The following is a 23,874-nucleotide window of genomic DNA, read 5'->3' as shown; positions in this document are numbered from 1 at the left end:
TCTTATGACCTTGTTATGAAGTAGAACAGCAATCAAGAAAGTGCAGCATTTCCTAGTGTCTGTTACAAAGGCCACACTGGGAGGCTGTGAGGAGTTAATGATGCTCATACTGCAGAGATGGGAGGTCAGCCAGGAAGAAGGCATTGGAGACTCCAGCTCACATCTCAGTCCTCAGTGGATGGAAGATTACTATATTGGGCATTTCACACATAAACATTACATATAAGCGTTTTATGAGTGTGTGTGTGTTTACTAGGGATTGAATCCAGAGGCTTATACCTGCTAGGCAATTGTTCAGCCTCTGAGGTACATTCCTAATACTTTCTGTGTTTGAGAGAAGGTCTCACTAAAATTGTCCAGGTTGGACTTTAAGTCATTTTGTCACCTAGGCAATCCCTCACCTCACTATCTTTTTGTCTCAAGTAGCTGTGACCACAGGCCTGTGTGAGAGGACTTGCCTCCGTGAGGTTCTTGATGATGAAGAGTGAGGTTTACAGTCAGTGAGAATGCCCAAGACACAAAGCTATGTATTCCTAGCTTTAATTTTTGTTTAACTCTAGCTTTTTTCCCCAAGACCTGGTAGGTAGGTTTTACCCTAAAAAGAAGAGCAAAAGAGACATAGTGCATGTGTTTATGCAGACAGTTGTACATCACACAAACACACATCTGCTAATGTTTAAAGACTATTAGGGGATGCAGCTGAAATAAGATCCTAGGAAGGGGTAGATGTTGTGGAAGTTTTCTGGACACAGGTAAGTTTGGGCCTGTGCTGTGGACTCCTGACACAGCATATGAGGCCAGCTGGGTGGATATCTATGGAGCAGCCTGGACAGGTCTGAGGCATGTTAAGAAGGAATCGATACTGCTGGATTACTGACAGATGACTGTGCATGTGGGTGGGTCTCCAGGTCTGAAGGCAGGGTAATCATAATGTCTAGACAAATAGGATACTAGACAGGATCCTCCTTGGAGGGGCACTGCAGAGTTCTCGTGACAAGAATTCTACCATCGTTTGTGGAAAACGATGCTCGTACTGGTTTATTGGGACTGGTATCGAGAAACTACAGATGCAGTATAGCATATTCTATTACTCTTTACATGGCAGCTGTGAGGAAGCCGTGAAGTGAAGAGAGAAAATGAACCCTGCCTCTGCTTCTGTGAAATAACCAAGGTCTGAGAGCATAATATTGGAGAGCCCTTCTAGTCCCACAATGGCGGAAATGGTCATTAGTCCACAGGGTAATCAAGGCCAGACCCCATGAGCGGAAGGAAGCCTTCTCTACAGAGATGGTTTTCAATGAGTGCTGGTTGCTGTGTGCAGGAGGGGAGATTTCAATCTATTTGAAACCTTTCTCATTCACAGTTTATTTCCATTTTATTTCCCTTGGTGTGCCAAATGATTAAATCAACTCTGGTTCAAGGATCAAACAGAAAATATCCTGCTAAACTCTGCAAATGTCATAACCTAGATGGCTGGACTGCTCTGCAGAATTTAACAGAAGGATTTGGAAATGCCTGTATCAAAGAGGGCTACTGGTTTCTTTGAGTTAATTTTGTGTCCAGCCACTTGACTGAAGGTGTTTATCAGCTGTAAAATTTCTCTGGTGGAAGTTTTGGGGTCACTTGTGTACACTCTATCATATCATCTGCAAATAACGATACTTTGACTTCTTCCTTCCCAAGTTGTATCCCTTTGATCTCCTTTAATTGTCTTGTTGCTCTAGCTAGAACCTCAAATCCTATATGGAACCTCCCCACTAACACCTAACCTCCCACTCTTGCCAACAGTGTAAGGCTGGTGGTGGGGGAGGGGCTGGCTTGCATGTGAGCACTCACCGCAGGCATCCACTTTGAGCTGAAGCGCTCTCCACATAGTGCTTGAGAGCAAGCTGGAATTCTTCCAGGTCCTCCTCTGTCACAGACATCTGGCGCTGCACAAGCATGATGTGCTGAGGAGGACAGGGAGGTTATTGTCTCACAACCACAGGACTGCCAGTCAGAAACCAACTGGGGAAGGATGCAACCCTCCCATACCTGAAGTGATGCAGAAGCTAAACAAAGCGCCCTCTGCATGAGGCACTTCCTCTTTTAAAAGCCAGACAGCCGATTTGAATCATGGAGGAGCTTTCAACATCACCTCTCTGTGAGGCAGAGCTACAGACCATAGGCACCAGTATCTTAAAAACTTCCCGGAGTGCCTCTGACGGGGTAAGGAGAACTGCTATCGTTCACTGCATAGCTCAGTTTCTTGGATATTTTGTGACATCGGATAATAGACAATTACTACAAATTTGTTATTTTAAAATGTGAGCTTACTGATGCATTTGTAATGCACCAGTGATTAAAAAACTATTGTGGCAAATATTGATATTAATTGGTGGTTTCTAACCTGCCTTACATAATTCAGTTCCCACATAAAAGACACGAACTTTTATAGTTATAATAAGCTTTAAAAGCACTAGTGCTGGGCAGCTATCAACCCTCTATGGCCATTTTGCCTACTTCCCTGTAAATAACCCCAAGATATGACTTGCCATGTTCAGCTTGGGCTACTTATTCCAACTGGCCAGCCATCACGGACAGTTCTTAGGATACCTTACCACGTGGCATCTTCCTCTCTCTCCACCTTCTCTTTCTCATAGTGGTCTTGCCTCCAACCCCAAGCCTGGAAACTGAAGTCCCACCTACCTCTCTTCTGCCCAGCTATGGGCTGGCTATAGGCATCTTTATTGACCAATCAGGGATAACACAGGGAGCAAGGTTACATAGGATCACTTGGTTTATGTGAGAATCTCCTCATTCCTGAGAGCAACCAGACCTTGCATGCCAGTATTTAACATTACAGTATATAGCAACAGACCTAACCTCAACAGGTTATCAATTTTACCCATTTATAACATGCGCTATTCAGAGTACCATAACCCTGTGTGATGTTTAGTACCATCAACGTGCCCAGATCTAGAATCACCTAAGAGACAAACCTGTGTGTGTGGCCAGTGAAGGGGATTCTGTATTAGGTTAGCTTAGCTGGAAGGACATAGCTTAACTGTGGTGGGCGCCATTCTCTGAGCTGTGGTCCTGTTCTGAATAAGGCGAAAGCAAGCTGAGCACCAACATTAGTCTCTCTTCCTTACTGTGGATACAATATAACCAGCTGCCTCCACATCCTGCTGATTTCTTCTCTGCCGTGGTGCAGTGTACCCTCAAAAGGCCAACTAAATAGTTAGGTCTTGCCTCCTTAAGTTGCTTTTTTTCAAATACTTTGCCACAGCAACAAAAAAAATTGCTAATACACCCATTTAATAGCTCACAATGGGTTGACTATTAACTGCTTTTCCCAACAAATCTCATTACTATTTTAACAATTATAGCTTAAAGACTTCCCAAGAGCTCTGCCTGTGTGCCTTTCATGGAAGTATAGATCTCAATATTAGTCCTTTTTTCTTCTGCAAGGATTGAGAGAAAAATTCAGAAAGCATGAACATAGCCTCACAAAAATGCAAAAACAAATTTAAAAGACAACTTACAAGAATTATATGGAATATAAGCAAAACTTGCCCAATACTCTTAATCATGTAGCATACAGACGACAGTTCAACTCCTGATCTTCTGTTCCCTATTCTATTAAGTTTCTCAGTGCTCATTAAGTAGCTGTTATTTGTCAAACACTGAATGCATTGTAGGAACTATAGTTTGAATGAGAATTGCCTCTATAGGCTCATGTAGAGTCACCAAGGGAAGTGGCCCTATTTGACAGGATTAGGATGAGAAAATGTGTCTTTACTGAAATAGGTATGGCATTGTTGGAGGAAGTGTGTCACTGGGGGAGAGCTTTGACCAATCAGCCTCTCCCCTCCCTTCCCCTCTCCCCTCACCCTCTTGACTGACTTGCAGATCAGGACATAGTTCTCAGCTACCACGTATGCCACAATGCGTGCAGCCAGGCTCCCCGCCATGATGATGATGGATTAAGACTCTGAAACTGTAAGCAAGCCCCCAGTTAAATGCTTTTTTTCATAAAAGTTGACTTGGCGATGGTGTGTCTTCTCAGCAGTAGAAAAGTAACTAACATACCAACAAATGCTTTTTATTTTATGATAGTAAATACTACATGCTGAGTTGCAGTGATGGATAAAGACTGACTTCTAGGGCTATGTTCAGTAGTAGAGCACTGGCCTAGTATGCAAAAATCCTAGCTCAATCCCCAGTGCCACTTGCATACACACACACACACACACACACACACACACACACACACACACATACACATCACTTCTTGCCTTTAAATGGCTTAGCAAAATAACACTATAATCTATGTCTAGGTAATGATACTAGCACACACATGAAATGGACTAAATATATATTGAGAATAAATCTAAGAGATTTTTGAGAAATGGCACTGCATTGGCAATGAAATATTAAACTCTTCAGCTGTTTTGCTGTTAGCACTACATTTAAGTCCACAAGAACATAGGAACACTCAACAAGCTATGAATAGTATATTCCACCCCAGTTCCCCAGGAAGGGGATGTTCTTCAGTTGGCTTTTACAGATGATCACAGAGGTTAATGACCCACGAAAAAAATTTTCACAAAAACAATTGGACTGCAAGGCTATTCCAGGAACTGAGACTCAGTGTCTAATCATAGAATTTCCTGGCTGAAAAGTGTCTCTCAGCTTGAATTCATTGTTGTAATCAAGCAGCGAAGGATGTGTGCTTCTCATCCACCCACCCCATTTATGCCCTTATGGCCCAGTTTGATCTCTGTCTTTCTGTCTTTGCCTTTCTTTCTCTCTATCTCTCTTTCCTTTTATTTATTTTATTACAATTCATGTATGTCAGACCTCCACAGAACAATTCCTAACAAAGTGGACTTGATAATATGCATAGACCCCAGATTGTGAGCTAAGGCATCATCTCAGCTAGGGTTTTATTGCTGTGAAGAGACATTATCACCAAGGAAACTCTTATAAAGGGAAATATTTAATTGGGGCTGGCTTACAGTTTAAGAAGTTCAGTCCAATATCATCATGGCAAGAAACATGACAGACTGCAGGCAGACATGGAGAAGGAGCTGAGAGTTCCACATCTTGATCTGAAAGCAGCCAGAAGGAGACTGTCTTCTGCAGGCAACCAGGAGGAAGCTCTCTTCCACACTGGGCATTTCCCAAGCACAAAAGAATTTAAAGCTTGCCCTACACAGTGACACCCTTCTTCCTATAAGGCCACATCTACTCCAACAAGGCCATAACTCCTAAGAGTGCCACTTCCCATAGGCCAAGCATATACAAACCACCACAGGCAGTAACTATAGAGAGCTTTAGATGATCCCTTGTAGAGAGATCTGCATGTGTTGTTCTAAATGAGGTGCCCATGCAGATTAGATGGTCAGACCCCACAGGGCTCATTCCTTGTTTTCTAGGCACATGCTGGGGCTCTCAGTAACACCCTCTCTTGCACTTAGGTACAATCACTTGTTGCCTTTTTTTTTTAGTTGAAAGATTTGAACAGAATTTCTAGGTATCACATTTGAGCCTAAAGTTATGAAGGACATGAGCCATCATATTCTTTTTGGGTTTTTTTTGTTTGTTTGTTTGGTTGTTTGTTTTCTGTTAGTAGGAGGAAGACCTATTTTGGGAACAAGAGATGAGAGAATATGGGCTCCAAATCACTGTGTGGACTTTATACTGGAAGAACAACATTTTAAGAATTGTATTGGAACAATCTTATAAAGTTGATCCACTTTTTCCATAACAGCCATCTTCAGTTCAACAATCCAGCTTTCTGGGTCAGAATTCCAGAATCAAAGGGAGCAAACCTGTGACTATCTCCCAAGATTTTGGATGAACAATCAGCTCTTCAGTGTGAAAGCAACCCTTACACGATGCAGTAGGATGAATACTGGAATTGGCCAGAGGCCTTCACTACTCCAGAATGACAGGCCGCTGGAATGGAACTTTTTTTCCTCCCACAAAGTGCCAGGTTTTGTTTCCCTCACCAGGAACCTGGTTGAGCTTTCTACCTGGCTTTGGCTAACCGAATCCTGTAGAGTTGACTGCATTACAATTTCAAGTAACTGCTTGATGAAATTGATGAAAGGAACTGCTAGCTTCATCTTTTTCTCTCTCTTGTCCCTGAGATTGTCACGTGAACAAGACCTGCAAAGGTTTTCTGTAAACAGAGAGCAAATATTCCAAGCTTTGTATGTTACTAGGTTCCAACTACTCAAATGTGATATTGTGTGACTACAGCAATAGATATAGACTACAGCAGTGGTTCTCAACCATCCTAATGCCATGGCATTTTAATACATTTCCTCATGTTGTGGCAACCCTCAACCATAAAATTATTTCGTTGCAACTTCATAACTGTAATTTTGCTCCTGTTATAAATCATAATGTAAATATCCGATATGCAGCATATTTGGTAGGTGATGCCCAAAGGGGTGATGAACTATAGGTTAAGAACTGCTGAGCTACATAAACAAGTGGGGAAGGCCCAATTTCAAAACAACTGACTGCACAAAAATAGATGGTATACCATGAATTAAGCTCACAAGGAGCAGTTCTGAACCTCGCTTGTCCAACACCAACAAAGCTGATGCACTGCTGGCCTTAGACACCTAAAAGAAGCCATGGGATCCCAAGACCCATGCCACTGATCCCATCTAAATATCCGACCCATAAAGTTGTGGTTATTGTTTCAAGTTCTGGTTACTTAGCTGGTTCCTTAGTTATGGTTACTAGAATAAACATCTACTGTTGTCTGTTCTTCGAACCATGTTTTACTCTTTACAATTTTACCTGGAGTATGTCCTCAGAGGTAAAAGTCTCTTCTTTTACACTGTAACTAAATATTTATTTTCACCTTTCTTTTTTTCCTTTTATTGACCATAGTTTTTTCTTTTCTAAGTCACATAATATACTCTGATTACAGTTTCCCCTCCCACTATCCCTCCCAGTTCCTCCCCACCTCCGTTCCCATCTGGATCCACCTCCTTCCTGACTCTTGGTAGAAAACAAACAGGTTTGTAAGAGATAATGATAAATATGACAAAATAAAATGTAGTAAGATAAAACAAAAACTATCACATTGGAGTTGAACAAGACAGACAGAAGGAAAAGAGTGCAAAGGAAGGAAAAAATTGGAGACCTGCTCATTCCCATTCTTAGAAATTCCATTAAAATGTTAAACTGGAAGTTAGGAGGACCTTTTACAGACTCGTGCAGGCCTGTGAATACTGACTCTCTGTGAGCTCATGTGTGCATTGTACATGTAGATTTAGAAGGTGTGTGTGTGTGTGTGTGTGTGTGTGTGTGTGTTTGCTATTTCCTTTGGCTCTTGGTTTTTGTTCCCCTATAGATCATCTCCCCTTCTGAAAATGTATACTTTTCTATAATATCCTTTATCAAATTACTGACTCTAGTTTAAAGAAGTTTCCTTCTCATCTGCTTTCTGACAAATAGTATTCACAAATCTATTTCTGGATCTTTTCACCAGACTCATACACAGATGGTCCTTCAGTTTTGTTTTTTGTTTGTTTGTTTGTTTGTTTTGTGGCCTATTATAATGAAGGATACTTTTGCTTTTAGAAAATGACTGTTAGTAAATCTTCTTTAATGAATTCCATATATTTACTCATTCTAGACTTGAGGTACCCCTAAAAACTCTAGTACGGGATGGCTGTGAAATTTTCCTTGGTTTCTCCCATCTTGCTCTCTTGCTCTCTCTTTTTCCTTTCTCAAGAGCAGATTGTTTAAGTATCTTTTGAATTGGCTTCACTCTTATTGGCCTTGAGTCCTTAAACAAGTCATTTGTTTTTCTTAACTCTGGATACATAAGACTGAGATAGTGGTGCTTGTGTCATAAAATCGAGGGTGAATGCATAGTCTCAACAGTGGGATCATCTGAGAATTTTGAGTGCTTGTAAAAAAATTTTTTCATGAAAACAACACAAGAGCCTTGTGACCTCAGTTTTTTTCAAAGCACAGAACTATTCTTGGAATGCACTTTTCTACCCCCTACATGCAGCAGATCAGAGTGAGTTTACTTCAGCTGTGATTATTCATATGCCTCCATGGGAAAGCATGTCATGTGAAGCTTGTCTCCCTGATTGTACACTTTACTCAGTTGACTCTTTTATCCTTCAGAGTATATAAATTGCTTGATGCTATGAATATACTTGGCTATTGAATGAGACTTTAGTCTGCTTCAGTTTTAGCCTCTTTTTCCCAGGTTCTTAACACCAACTAGAGCAGTAAATATAAAGATCTGTCTGTAATATCTTACTTCTCTTACTTTGGGATGATGGGGGAAAATGGGTTTTAGGATAGGTAGATAGATAGATAGATAGATAGATAGATAGATAGATAGATAGATAGATAGATAGATAACACATCTTGGATTTATCATAATATAATGGTTCAGTGCTTAGAAAGTTAGATACAATAATGTCCAGATTTTCTATGTTTAAATAAGCCTGCCAAATACTCTAATCGGTTCTCATGATGGAACAATTTTATGAACAAACAAACAAACAAACATCACCCGTTAATCCACAGCCTTGCTAGCAATGCGCACCTCTACTGCATTGGTGAGAAATGTTAACAATCAGGTACCTCCTAGGCCAGTCCAAGGGGACCTGTGACAATGTTTGCAGTCAGGCACATTCCTGGCCAGCCTCGAGGGACTTGGTGACAAGATGTCTCACCACTAGCTTCCCAGAGGCTACACATTCCCATTGTCTCCCCTGTCTCATGTCCTCCTGAGCATGTGCCATGCTGCCAGGCTAAAAAGCTGTATTTTTCCTTCCCCTATCTCTTCTTCCCTTCCTCCTCCCAGAGGCAGCCTCTGTGTCCCCTTCTTCCTCCCTTTAGTAAACCTCCCACGTGAGACCTATTGCCTGGTGTGATTATTGTCTGAATCTGCTGCTTAGTTCCATCAAGAAAACCAAGAGATACTTCATGGACACTGTTATTGGCTTGTTGAGTGTGAGTGTAAGTTCCGCATTGGACTTACGCAGTTCGGCTGTAAAGTTAAATCTCTCTGCACCTTACTTTGTTCATCTATGAAATGAGGCTAATGATAGTATACCCCATGTGTCTATCTTGAAGATTTATGATTTGATCTTTTAGTATTTCACAGACCACAGATTTAAACTAAATGCTGGAAATACAGTGACATACAGGACTAGGCTTCAGTAAAGGACTAGTCTACCACAATCAACCTAGAGGTGTTTACAAAATGCCTTTATGATGACATCTGAATGGTATCCATCATCTTAATGCAATGACTCATTGTCTCAAATGTGCATAAAAACTTCATTTTGTACCTTGTACATGACAAGTTCATTCACTTGAGCAACTGGTGCTTAATGTGAAGCATTAGGTCCCCACAAATCCATGTTAGCCAAGAAAAATGGATAAGATCATTAGCAAAGAGCAAAGGAGCTTATTTGGAAAATTGCTGGAATAGTGATTATTCTAAAAATCTCCATATGTGTTGTGTTCCTGGAGTTTAGTAACTAGTAACTAATGATGGGTTTATCTTAATGTTTTTTTGCATACCATGACATTTTTATTCTTATTGGAAGCAATAAATAATACATACAATAATAAATGCCATGTTAAATCTAGAAGAAGTGAAATGTGTCTCTTCATTACTTAGGTTTCAACTTATCATTGACATATTAGATTTTGAGGAAAGTAAGTTTTGTGTTTAAAGTGTTTCTGGAAATTTGAGGTGATAATCACTCACAGGTTTAGTGTTCTCTTCAATAACTTCTTCTTCCAGGGGTTCAAGTTTCAGATCCTTCAGTCAGAGGAAGTAAAAGCAGAAAAAAAGAAAAAGATGCCAATTATATAACAAAATAAATCAGCATAAATCCATATGGTAGTTATGTTTCATGGCTAATATCAAGCCCAAAGAACTTTGTTATTTGAAAGGAGATGAACCAATTCTCATTTTTAAAATTGAGCTGTTCTAGTACAGAGATACTCTCTTATAATTAAAAGTCAATTCTAGGCTGCCCACTCTCTCCCATCCTATTTAATATTGTACTTGAAGTCCTAGCTAGAGCAATTAGACAACAAAAGGAGGTCAGAGGGATACAAACTGGAAAGGAAGAAGTCAAATTATCACTATTTGCAGATGATATGATAGAATACTTGTGTGACCCCAAAAATTCTACTAAAGAACTCCTAAACCTGATTAAATAACTTCAGTAAAGTGGCTGAATATAAAATTAACTCAAAGAAATCAGTAGCCTTCCTCTACTCAAAGGATAAACAGTCTGAGAAAGAAATTAGGGAAACAACACCCTTCATAATAGTCACAAATAATATTATATACCTTGGTGTGACTCTAACCAAGCAAGTGAAAGATCTGTATGACAAGAACTGAAGTCTCTGAAGAAAAAAATCGAAGAAGATCTCAGAAGATGGAAAAATCTCCCATGCTCATGGATTGGCAGGATTAATATAGTAAAATTGCCATCTTGTCAGAATCAATCTAATCTAAGAATTCAATGCAATCCCCATCAAAATTCCAACTCAATTCTTCACAGACTTAGAAAGAGCAATTTGCAAATTCATCTGGAATAACAAAAAACCTAGGATAGTGAAAACTATTTTCAACAATAAAAGAACCTCTGGTGGAATCACCTTCCCTGACCTCAAGCTGTATTACAGAGCAATACTGATAAAAATTGCACAGTATTGATACAGAGACAGGCAGGAAGATCAATGGGATAGAATTGAAGACCTAGAAATGAACCCACATACCTATGATCACTTGATCTTTGACAAAGAAGCTAAAACCAAAGAAGGAAAAAAAGACAGCATTTTCAACAAATGGTGCTGCTTCAACTGGCAGTTAGCATGTAGACAAATGCAAATCGACTCATTCTTATCTCCTTGTACAAAGCTCAAGTCCATGTGAATCAAGGACCTCCACATAAAACCAGATACACGGAAACTTATAGAGAAGAAAGTGGGGAAGAGCCTCGAGCACATGGGCACAGGAGAAAATTTACTAAACAGAACACCAATGGCTTATGCTCTAAAATCAAGAATTGACAAATGGGACCTCATAAAATTGCAAAGCTTCTGTAAGGCAAAGGACACTGTCAATAGGACAAAATGGCAACCAGCAGATTAGGAAAAGATCTTTACCAATCCTACATCTGGTAGAAGCCTAATATCCAATATATACAAAGAACTCAAGAAGTTAGACTCCTGAGAATCAAATAACCCTTTAAAAAATGGGGTAAAGAGCTAAACAAAGAATTTTCAACTGAGGAATACTGAATGGTTGAGAAGCACCTAAAGAAATGTTCAACATCCTTAGTCATCAAGGAAATGCAAGTTAATACAACTCTGAGATTCCACTTCTCACCAGTCAGAATGGCTAAAATAAAAAACTCAAGTGACAGCAGATGCTGGTGAGGATGTGGAGAAACAGGAACATTCTTCCTTTGGTGGTTGGATTGCAAGCTGGTATAACCGGTCTGGAAATCAGTTTGGCAGTTCCTCAAAAAATTGGACATAGTACTACCTGAGGACCAAGCTCTTCCACTCCTGGACAAATACCCAGAAGATGCTCCAACATGTAATAAGGACACACGCTCCACTATATTCGTAGCAGCCTTATTTATAATAGCCAGAAGCTGGACAGAACCCAAATGTCCTTCAACAAAGGAATGGATACAGAAAATGTGGTACATTTATACAATGGAATACTACTCAGCTATTAAAAATGATGAATTCATAAAATTCTTAGGCAAATGAATGGAACTAGAAAATATCAGCCTGAGTGGGGTAACTCACTCACAAAAAAACACACATGGTATGTACTCACTGATAAGTGAATATTAGCCCAGAAACTCCAAATACTCAAGATACAATTAACAGACCACATGAAGCTCAAGAAGAAGGAAGACCAAAGTGTGGGTCCTTCAGTCCTTCTTAGAAGGACAACAAAATACTCAGATAAAGTGTAGAGCAGAGACTGAAGAAAAGGCTATCTAGAGACTGTCCCACCTGGGGATTCATCAAACCCCCAACAACAATTACCAGACACTATTGTGGATACCAAGAAGTACTTGCTAAAAGGAGGCTTATATAGCTGTTTCCTGAGAGGCCCTGCTAGAGCCTGACAAATACAGAGGCAGATGCTCTCCAACCATTAGACTAAGTGCAGGGTCCCCAATAGAGGAGTTAGAGAAGGGATTGAAGGAGTTGAAGAGGTTTGCAACCCCATAAGAACAACAACAATATTAATCAACCAGATCCCCCAGAACTCCCAGAGACTTAGCCATCAACAAAGGAGTACATATGGCTCCAGCTGCATATGTAGCAGAGGATTTCCTTGTCAGGCATCTATGGGAAGAGAGTTCCTTGGTCCTATGAAGGCTCAATAGATACCTCAGTTTAGGGGAATACCAGAATGGTGAGTGGGTGGGTGGGTGGGGGAATATTTTCATAGAAGCAGGGAAGGGGCATGGGGTGGGGGTTTCTGGGGGTGAGGACCAGGAAAGGGGATAACATTTGAAATGTAAATAAAGAAAATATCCAATAAAAAATTCTCTCTCCCTCTCCCTCTTTCTCTCTCTTTGTGTCTGTGTGTGCACACGTGTGTATAGTCATGTGCACACCACAGTGTATGTCTTTCATACCCAGTTTTGATGTAGCATCCTTTACACAGACTTTCTCAGACCACTCTCTTTAAGTATGTGACCTTTCCATCTACACGAAATGCTGACTTCTGGAGTTCAGGTGGAGTTCATGATCTGATTTTTGTTTCTTGGATTCTTTCACATACTTTTGTCTGTCTTTTTAGAGACCACATAGATGTACCTGTTTTAAGTGTTTCTGGACTGCTGTTGTCAGATGCTGCTAGGCACACAGCCATTGCAGAATTAAAGAGTGGCTGGATAATGGTATTCCAGATGGGTGCTCCTGGCACCCATGGCTCTGGGACTTTAACTGAGGCTCTCATCCTTGCATGGTGAACACTTTACAGCAAGAGCCACCCTGAAGGTATTTTGTATAGATTCAAGCCTATCATTGGTTATAACTTCAACACATCCCCATTATCCACTATTACTCATGGAGACAAGAGAGGACAGAACAAAGTCCTGAAAAACTGGTAGGAATCACAAATATTATTAACCTCCAACCCCATGAATGGAATTATGTTTAGTTTATAATCTTGGAAGGATTATCACAGATACTTAGAAGACGGGGGTGGGGGGGAATGTATGCTCTACCTTAGGTATACTTCCTTTTAACAGGAGATCAAACCCAATGCTAACAACCACAGGAAACAAGGGAGTCAGTGCTGAAATGACACGCACTTAAGCCACAGCTTGGGCAATTGGATACTTTTTTCTGGAAACCTAATTCAGCACAGTACAGAATAAGTCACACAAGAAAAACGGAACCTACTGCTCCTCCACTCGTTAAGACGGCTCATGCTGAGCACCACACAGCTGGAGGCCCAGGCTTTCAGCCAGTCTCTTGGATGCTGCTCTTACAATAAAACCATTTCATAGGAGGAGAGACAAAAGTCCAGGAAAGAAAGGGATGTGACAATACTTTGATTTAAAACAGGGAGAAAGGTATTACTAAAGTTTGAACCATTTCAGAAAAAAGAACTATACACATTTCATACAGCAAGAAGTGACAGGTTTGCTTGGAACTTTCAAAACCACTTCAAAAAGAGATATTTGTTCTATAAAAGAATCTAAACCTGTTTAACACAGGAACCCTTATGTATTTCCAGGGCTTCCAACATCAGAAAACTAATATGGCCACTAGTTTTCCTTTAGTCCCAGTTGACAATTCAGTTTCATAAAGGGAAGAAGAAAGTTGACTTGCAACATGTTTATAGTTCATGTGTTTGCCACAATGAGAGACCAAAGTCAAGGAAGATGCCCTGGCCAAAAGACTCGGGCTATCCAAGCTTGCTTCCCTCTGACTTGGCTATTCTGTACAGAGAGAAGATTGTTTGCAGCAACCTTGCCCATCTTTAGGCCTCTAGTTTCCACCTTGGTGGTGCTAACTGGAGACTTGACCTTCCAGCCTGACCTCTCTTACTGACCCTTAAAGATACCTTTTTCTATTGTACATTGAAACTGATGGACCCAGAAAGTCATCTGCCTTTCTCCTTGTACCTCAAAAATGGCCTATCACGTGTCTCTCCTCTTTCTGTGAGTGCACTCTGATAGGCTGAAATCCTCAGCTTGTTATGTGCCTTCCTCCCATACCTCTCTATCTGGTGATGCTGTTAACTCCACGTCTAATCTCCTAAGTCTTTCATTTCCATTTCCTCACTAAGTATGGACCCATCTCTGTGTCCAGGGAGGCAAAACTGAAACTGATACCATTGGAGATGTGGAAGTTGGAGATGACTTCTTGTTTTAATCCATTTTGATCTTGATTTAACATAAGTTCGTATCTTTCTGCCTGGTTTTCCATCAAAAGCTCTTATGTCTTTAATTATAGGTTAAAAAATAATAAATGTATCTGGTTGTTCTCCATACCAAACTCAAGTTTCTTCAGCTGTTACTTAATGCTGATGATCAGGCACCAACTCACTGTAATCCTCACTGCTTCTCTAAGTGAAAGACTCTGCTAAGATGCTCCACTTCTGTGCTTTCACTGCCTTCTCCCCTATTGATTTCTTTGTCTACTAAACTTTAGCTCAAATAAATTGTTTGTTTGTTAGCCAATCAACATTTATTCTAACATTAGTGCCAATACATTTTCTTTTCCATTAATTATCTCTTCTCCTATCACTGCAGTGGTCTGAGAATGTTAGCATGTTCCCCTCCCTTTCTCTCAGATGCTGTCATGTGACCCTAACAACACCAACCCACCTTCCCACCCAGAAACAGTATCATAAGTAGAGTACAAACAGACTGGGAATGTTTGAGCTCACTAACTCTAGTGGACATAGCCCAAGAGGCTGGGACTCTTGCAAGCTATACATCTAGACTCACTTTATTGCTTGAGTTCCTGAATTCATGTCTGAAAAATTCTGCTCAGCCATGTAAAAAATGGAATGACATGGTTTCGTCCCTGGAACACAGCCAGCAGTGCCTGGGCCTCCATGAGTGTTGATGTTTACTGTGGGTGCAAAGCTTGTTTGTATGATAATGTACATATTTTCATGCACCTCCTTTAAGAAATGTCTTCTTTTCCAAAGTTAATGAGTCCATGATAATCAGAAACAGCTCTGTCTGGGAGGTGAGGGTGTGTCTAATATATTAGCAAAATGGTAGAATGCTGTGACCTTCAGGACAACCCATACATAAGGCCGTGGAAAAGAACTCTGAAAACATGAGTTCAAAAATAGATAGTTTCTCAACTATGTAACAATACAGATGGAGTTTGAATTGTATTAGGAACAGAGGCAACTGCAATGAGCCAGCTTATCAGAAAGATAGTAAGGAAGGAGATAAAGAGATTTAGGGAGTGGTGATCACGGGGCAAAGTCCAACTAAGCTAAGTTTACAAAGGCAGGCAGATCTCTGAATTCTTTTGCAGTGTTAAAAAATGTACTTGCTGTCCTTTTTCTAAGAGTCAAGGGGCTTAGGCCTTGGAATGCTGACCACTGGGATGGTCAAGAGGGAATCTGGAATAAATGACTGAATTGATACATAAAAGCAAAAGACTGAGCTTTTGGTTGGCATGAGATGAGCCAGCTGTGAGTGATAGCAGTTCTGTTTTAGAGTTTTTCATAGCTCTTTAGAATTTTTTTCTAACAGGATTTCTTGTTAGAAATCTCAAGAATTACTGAGAGCGAGTGCAGCCCTGTCATAAGTGTTTTCTAGCAGCTGTCCAGAGAGGGCTGTCTGAAGAGTGAACACAATTCTTTCAGAATGTTCCCTGGCTTTCTGATTTTTGATCAGAAAATCCAAGAATTAACTTTAGAAATTTTCTAGCAGGATTTCTGACTTTGGTTGGAAAATCCATGAGCTATCCAGAGAGCTTTTAAGAATAATTTTGCAGCAAGAGAGAGCTGTCTCAAACAGAGAGCTGTCTCAAGAGAGAGCTGTCTTGAGCAGACTACCGTGCCAAGAGTTATCTACAGAGAGCTGTCTAGGGAGCCATCTTGAGCAGAACATTGGCCATCACCTTGTTAACACATGATTTGACTTTGAGTTGTTTGTTTCACCTCTCTCAAACATCCTTTCCACAGAAAACCTCTCCAAGCCAATGCTGGTCCTTGGCACATGTCTTAGAATATCTGTTCATTTTGTGAGTGTTTTCATACCCCTCCAGAAGCTTCTCAATTTTATTAATTTTGAAAGATGATTTCTATTACTCATAATTAAATTCTTAATTGAGTTATCATAATTTTAAAAGTATAACTTACACTCTGAATGGTTGCCTTTTCCCTCAAAACTGTACAAGCATAGTAACAATGTATTGCTACTATGTTACTATATATTGTTACTATGTTACCACACTTGATACAAGCTGAAGAGCTCAGTAAACATATGTTATTTATACCTGGTGATGGTGGCACACACTTTTAATCCTGGCAGGCAAATCTCTGGTGAATCTCTGAGTTAGAGACCAGCCTGGTCTATAAAGTGAGTCCAGGGCTACACTGAGAAACCCCATCTCAAAAACCAAACCAAACCAAACCAAACTAAACCAAACCAAACCAAACCAAACCACACCAAACCAAACCAAACGAAAATGATATGCCACTTAGGAATATACAATGTAGCTCCAAAGATGTCTTCATCATATTTCTGCTTACTAGGAAGGTTTAATACTAAAACTGTCAATTAGTATGCTAATCTCTAGAAGTTGAGCAAAGAATAATCATGTCCCCTAAATTAAAAGATTCTCAAGACTTCACTTGTATGTCTTTATGAGATTGAGTAGCATCATTCTAGCGTAATCTAAAGAGTTCACTTAACTATCAACCCTGGACCTTATTTTAAATGTAACTTTGAGCTTTTCTATTTATTTTAACAAGCAAACAAATAACCAATCAGAAAACAAGGCCTTGTAACACCAATCAAACATCCACAGAGTCAATTAGATATTGAACACTATTCTATCCAATAGGAAGCCATGGGTGGATATTCAGAAAGTGAGGAAACTGGGTCAGGAGTCAGCAGGGAGGGATGGAGGGAGGGAGAGAGAGAAAGTGAGAGAGGGTGGGGGTACCTACCTTCTTTTCCAGTCTATCAATTAATTTCTGGAGTCTGTTTATCTGAATCATCCACTGGTTGTCTTCTTCTAACAATGCTTGACAAAAAAAAATCACAAAGGTAGAATGTTAAATTTTTAAGAATGTCAAGTGTTTAGTCATCTATCCTTCCACCCTGAAGGAAGAGTGTGGTGCCATTGACTTTGAAGCACGTTCCTAAAAATGTATCCCACGAGTGATTTCTAAGGACCCAACTCACAGAAATCCCTGCATCACCGACTTCCTTTGTAAGCCTCCCCTGCTCCTTTAAAAAGTTTCTTTTAAAAAAGTTATTGTGTACTGTACTGCCCTGCAAAGCTCAAGAGAACAGATCTTGCTGAGCCCTGATTAAAATCTGGTAAGATCCTTTTTCTTTGGAAAAAGAAGGAAAGTCCTGATTCTAAACTCATCTATAAGGCAGGGGCAGGAACAGATAAAATCAGACCCTCCATTTGGAGCTGTCATGCAAACGAAGTGTAATAGCAAGGAAGCTGGTGTTCCCTTTCCCACTGATGAACTTGGGAATGCATGGACCCTTTAGTCATGGCTTAGAGGTGCAGGGTGCAAACTGGAACCTCTTCTATATTCATGTATATGAAATTCTCTCTCTTTCACTATCTATCTATCTATCTATCTATCTATCTATCTATCTATCTATCTATCTATCTATCTATCTCTCTATCTCTCTATCTCTCTATCTCTCTATCTCTCTATCTCTCTATCTATGGATGTTGTATGCATATGTTCATCATATGGAAACATATATAAATGTGGATATATATGTACATAGATACAGATCTGCATATGTGGTACCATGTAATATATGTTACACTGGCAAAATGTCATGTGCTGTTTCAGCTCACTGAGAAGTGGCTTTAGAAGTAGGACTGCCCTCCTTCCTCATTTCAGCCCCAAACATGTTTGTTTCAAAGTGTCCTCCAAGGCTCCTTGCCTGGGGATGAGCAGGCTCTCTAACTTTGCAGCAGGGAGGAACTAGAGGTACAGAACAACTCAAGTGTAAACACATTATTCTCCAGAGAGGTGCTAGTAGGTAAAGCATTGCCAACAAGTGTTATTATTGTTTCCCCCATGATGTAAGAGTGCCTGTAGTGAAAAAGAGAAGCCAGAATTTCAGACATGGGAAGCATATCCATGAAGAGAAAGCTCAACTGTGAACTCCACTTGACTGCCTCGGCTTTCCAACTTGATGACCTCATCTTTAGATGCTGCTATTTGTTCTTTTACTTGGAAGCCTCACCAAAGGGGGCTACTCCACTGGGGCTATCCCTGAGCAACTCCAGCTGGCTGCCTTGACAGGGCTTCTTCAGTCAGCTTATGTAGGATGTTTTAAGAGCTCACTGTGATAATATTCTCTCTCTCCCCCCTCTCCTCACCTTCATCTCTGTCTCCCCTCTCCCTCCCCCTCTCTCTCCTTATTCTTTTACTTTGGCTTGTTATTTACATGGTAAGCTTATTCATTTGAAATCCAAAATAAGGCTTTTACAGAGCATTCTCTGGACTATACAGAAAACAGCACTTTAAACATTGCATAAACACTGCTTTTAATATCATTGTAACTATTTTTAGAAAAAGATGTAAAGAAAGATAGTATGGTCTGAGACTTTGAATGGGCATCCTAGCTTCCTATGTGCTGATGACAACTCATTCAAGATGTCGCAAAAGTGATTGTCTAAGTTATATTAGTTACTCTTCCTTCAAATGAGAGCAATATTGAATTCACAGCTCCAAGTCTTGCTTTAGCATAGGAAGAGGTGGAATCAAGACTTAAATCATAAAGAGGTACTATTCTCATATAGAAATAGTACAGTAAATCCCATTAATCTTTAAGATTGCAAAAGTAAAGCATAGTGATTTCTATCAAAGCGTACTTTTGTATCTGTCTTTTGGGAGGAAGAATGCACCAACAAGTTATAAAGTAAAAAACAAAAACAAAACAACAACACAAAAAACATCGGCACTGCTTCAGAGAAGTGGTATTTGAAATGGGTTTAGAAAAAACACTTTAGGTAAAAAAAAACCCAGTATTTTACTTTTTAATTAAACACATTAATTAAGTAGCATATTTCTAAGCTGAGTTGTTGCCTACAAAGACTTAAGAGAAAAACAAAAGTCAGGCTGGGGAGATGGTCCTGAGTTCAAATCCCAGCAACCACATGGTGGCTTGCATCCACCCATAATGAGATCTGATGCCCTTTTCTGGTGCATCTGAACTCAGCTACAGTGTACTTATGTATACTTTTGGTCTGAGTGAGTGGGGTTGATCAGAGTGAGCAGAGGTCCTAAAAAATCAATTCCCAACAACCACATGAAGGCTCACAACCATCTGTACAGCTACAGTGTACTCACATACATAAAATAAATAAATAAATCTTACAAAAAAACCCCCAAAGTCCCTGGGAACTATAGCTTTGCCTATGCTTTCTCACCCAAACACTAACCAGGCCTCATTCTACTAATTTCTACATTTTTCTAAAAAACAATCATATTTATCATCTATCTATCTATCTATCTATCTATCTATCTATCTATCTATCTATCTATCTATGTATGTACCATGTGTGTGTGTGTGTGTGTGTGTGTGTGTGTGTGTGTGTGTGTGTGTGTGTGTATACAAGCACATGATTGCATGCACGCACGGGGAAATTCATGCATTTCAAGGCATGTATGTAAAAGTCAGCTGCCAATCTGTGGGAGTTGGTTTAGCTATGGGGTTTGACTTTCTACCTTGTGGATTTGGGGAATCAAGTTCAGGGTATCAGGCTTGGCAGTAGATATATTTACTCCTGGAGGCATCTCCCTGACCCTGTCCTTTCTAAATGGTTAAAAGTGGAAATACTATAGTCCACATTTGACCTTGGGAACCCAGCACTGCCATGAAATCTGTCTGTAATCTGCTTTCTGACTTCTTGTTCTATCTTTGCACAGTTCCTGTAAAAGTCCTGCCGGGATAACTTTGTACAGCTCTTGGTCCATTGAGGGGCACACTTTTCTTCTCTATGATTATTAGGGTTGGCATGTGACTTTTTGGCCAGTGGAAAATTAGGTGGCAAGACTAACATGGTAGTTTAAGTGTATTTATATAATTTGGGTCAGGCTGCTTGTATTTCTGACACCTACCAGGAGGCAAAATGCTACACTAGGAGCCCAGAACTTAGCCTAGAACCTGACTGAGTGTAACCAATCCTGAGCCAATGAGAGTAACCAAACCTCAGCCAATGAGAGTAACCAAACCTCAGCCAACCACACTCATGAGGAACTACTCATGAGGAAGAGAAAAGGACTTGTTGTAACTCTTGAGATTTTTGGGTTTCTTTGACAATAAAAATGAGCTAATAGTCCATATAATCATAGACAAATCATTTTATATTCTGAGCACTGGTTGTTTTTTTTTTTTTTTTCTGAGTGAGCTAGAAGAATGTGGTAACACATCCATTATGTAAGGATTTGAGCTTTGACGTCTTCCAATCAAGTGGAATGTGCTTGAAATGTCAGGAATTGTATTTGTGTTAAAATGTTAAACTGATATTTTCAAGTGCTATGTTTACAATAATTACTTGAATATGGGGCAAACATGATATATATTGCATATTTCAGAACGCTTTTACAATATCTGTAAATGTTATAGTTAAAATGTAATACTCAAACCACTATCAGTCAGAATTAGCCCAACAAACACTACATGACCTCACAATCTTCAGAAGCCCCAAGTATGGCTAATCCTAAGAGTTTTCCTAGATGAGATTATAATACATACTTCAGAGGACTTGGAGAGGGACGAAGTATGAGGTGGAGGAGTAAGTTCAGAACTAGGGTGCCCTACAGTGCAAGTGTCTTGGGAATTGCCTGTTGGAGTGCTTTCTGCCGTGTCCATCGCTCTGGGAGCTATCAAGGCACATCTGTTAAGATCAGATGGGATGGGCAAGAGGTTACCTCCTCACTTCCTAATGCTCGGCCCCTCTGGTTTCATGTGCATTTGGTAACAGGGAAGCTTTCCAGGCTTCTGGGTTTTTTGTTTGTTTGTTTATTTGTTTTTTGTTTGTTTTTGTTTTGTTTTGTTTTGTTTTGGTTTGGTTTGGTTTTTCGAGACAGGGTTTCTCTGTATAGTCCTGGCTGTCCTGGAACTCACTCTGTAGACCAGGCTAGCCTCAAACTCAGAAATCCGCCTGCCTCTGCCTCCCAAGTGCTGGGATTAAAGGCATGCGCCACCACTGCCCAGCCTGGCTTCTGTTTTTTAATGTATCTACATGGTGAGGAAGAGCATCAGAGTCTGCTTACCTGGACTGCTGACATTGAACTGCGGGCTGTTGGGGGAGAAACTGTTGTGTCTCTGGACTCGGCGGCTGGATCGCTTTCCAGGCCATTGGATGGACAGGACTTCTGGCTTGGATGGCCCTTGCCTGAATCAAGAACCAACACTGAGCTTTACTGTCGAAGCTTCAGTATCTTCTCTTCGGATGAGATCTTAAAGTATCAACTACTGGGAGTTCCTGGGATATTTCATGGATATGTGGGAGAAATACTGCCTGCAAACATGCTCTGGATAGCCAGGCTTATTGATACTATAATATCTAAACAAAAAGATACGAACATTCTAAGTTTTCATTATTCTTAAAATTATGCCCAAGTAAAATTTAGTTTGTAATCTAATCCTTCTTTCTATCATTGGTCAAGTCCTTAATAGAAATAAAATGAGTGTTCATGATGTGTAGTGTTTTGCATCAATTCGAGAATACCTATGGAGTTTTCTTTGCTTAATTAATATTTTACATTTTTGTTCCAATCTACCAAAAATTCATATATTTTAAAAAGCCAAATAACTGAGTCTTCCTCCTCCATGCTCAGATGTGCCTCTACTCCCTTTTCTAGACATTTCTTAGCAAGTATTTACTGTACCATCTATCTTCCTATCAGGACTCAACATTCTTTTTTTTTTTTCCTTTGGTTTTTTTTCAAGACAGGGTTTCTCTGTGTAGCCCTGGTTGTCCTGGAACTCACTCTGTAGACCAGGCTAGCCTCAAACTCAGAAATCCGCCTGCCTCTGTTTCCCAAGTGCTGGGATTACAGGCGTGCGCCACCACCGCCTGGCTAGAACTCAACATTCTTAAATCATTATTATATCTGCACTTTTATTTTAGGCATTCTATTATCATTCCAATGTGAAATGATCAAGCTGGTGATAAATACATGGAATGATATGTAAAGAACTTCTAAGAAAGAAGTTTAGCTAAAATGATGGATTTAGCAAAAAAGAAAGTTTGCCTTTTTTGCTCCTTGGTTGTCATACAGAGCACAATTTTTGGAACTTAAACTATCTTCCATTATGTGGCAAACTGAGAATGGAAGACACATGCTTATGACGTGAGAAGGAGAGACTGAATAGTATGCAGAGATGTCGTGCTGGCCTCAGGCTGGTCTATGGAGTTTTCTAGCTAGAGAAGTCCCTTGAGCTTCTGATCCCTTCCTGTATATTTATTTTCCACTATAGGCAGTCAACTATAATATTCATTTGCCTTTGTGAGAATGAGCTCTTAATTATGTTTTACTAGAAAAGAGCTCTTTAGTTTTTATCTTGTGTTCCTTTTTCTTACTGTTGTTTCCTTTGTTTGTAATAACTAAGCCTCAGCACTTCCTGAGCTGGATCCCTCACCAAGTTCTGTGTGACATAGTCCCCGTGTTTGTGCTTTTACTGCATCAAGGCTTTAGGGCAGCCAGTCATCTTAAAGAGAGCTTCCCCTGACTCTGGCCAACTGCAGACCTTTGCTTTCCCTTGCATTCCTCCAAGAGCAATCCCCAGTCTCACATCGTTCTGTAGTGGGCCACTTGTACCATCTCTCCTCACTCTCTGCCCTCACACCCACAGGAGACTAGGCAGCCCCTGGTGGAACACTCTGTTTCCTACCTCAAATCCCACTCCTTACCTGTCTCTTCTCCCAAGTGTCAGCTTCAAATACTTAGAAACACATTTTACATGGAATCCCCAGAAGCCACACTTATCAGGATTCCAGAAGAATTTTTCTACCAAGCAATGTACAACCACAACATTTTCCAAAGAACTAGAGATGCCAATACAAATCAAGGAACAATATACCCACCCAACAAAGACAAGAGCAGATATCAGTTCCTAGAATTGCAATCTTCCAAAACTCAAGATCCTAAATATAAGTGTGATGACATAATCAATAGTTGCCAGGATAATACATCTCCACTAGAACTCAGCAATCCTACCACAACAGGCTCTAATTTTGGCAACATAGCATAAAAGTAAGAAAAATAGCTTAAAATGGCCTTTATGAATATGGTAGGCCATTTTCTCTCTGGTGAGTTTCTGAGACCAGAGCAGCCAGAGGAGCCACAGGGCGGCAGGGACAGGATCCTCTCAGCTTCCCAGTGACAGAGGAGGATCAGCATCCTTCTCTGCCCCTTCCCTGCAAGTGGAGGGCCTACCTCCAGGGAACGCCTAAAGCCAGAGACTCGGGCGAGAGCCACCATTCTCTCTCTGGTGAGTTTCTAAGACAGGAGCAGCCAGCTTGGAGGAACAGGCCCCACAAGTCACAGGGGACTTGCAGGGCCGCGGGGACAGGACAAGCTCTAGCCAGAGACACTAAGAACATCTAACACCAAAAAGCAAAAGATGGCGAAAG

General features: G+C 40.4%; 1 protein-coding gene across 1 annotated transcript in view; it reads right to left on the bottom strand.

Annotated features, from left to right (window-relative positions):
* The window catches only part of Necab1 (N-terminal EF-hand calcium binding protein 1), a 178,783-nt gene that overhangs the window by 12,783 nt on the left and 142,126 nt on the right, over nucleotides 1-23,874 (bottom strand). Inside the window, exons 7-10 of the mRNA XM_031366558.1 lie at nucleotides 21,509-21,630; nucleotides 17,195-17,271; nucleotides 9,758-9,811; nucleotides 1,837-1,949 (exon numbers count right to left, since the gene is read on the bottom strand). Of these exons, the coding sequence (XP_031222418.1) occupies nucleotides 1,837-1,949; nucleotides 9,758-9,811; nucleotides 17,195-17,271; nucleotides 21,509-21,630 (366 nt within the window). The remainder of the gene's footprint in view (nucleotides 1-1,836; nucleotides 1,950-9,757; nucleotides 9,812-17,194; nucleotides 17,272-21,508; nucleotides 21,631-23,874) is intronic.

The sequence above is a fragment of the Mastomys coucha genome, unplaced genomic scaffold, assembly GCF_008632895.1.
Source record: "Mastomys coucha isolate ucsf_1 unplaced genomic scaffold, UCSF_Mcou_1 pScaffold14, whole genome shotgun sequence".
In the NCBI taxonomy this organism is placed as follows: Eukaryota; Metazoa; Chordata; class Mammalia; order Rodentia; family Muridae; genus Mastomys; species Mastomys coucha.
This window is presented reverse-complemented; position numbering and strand designations above follow the sequence as displayed.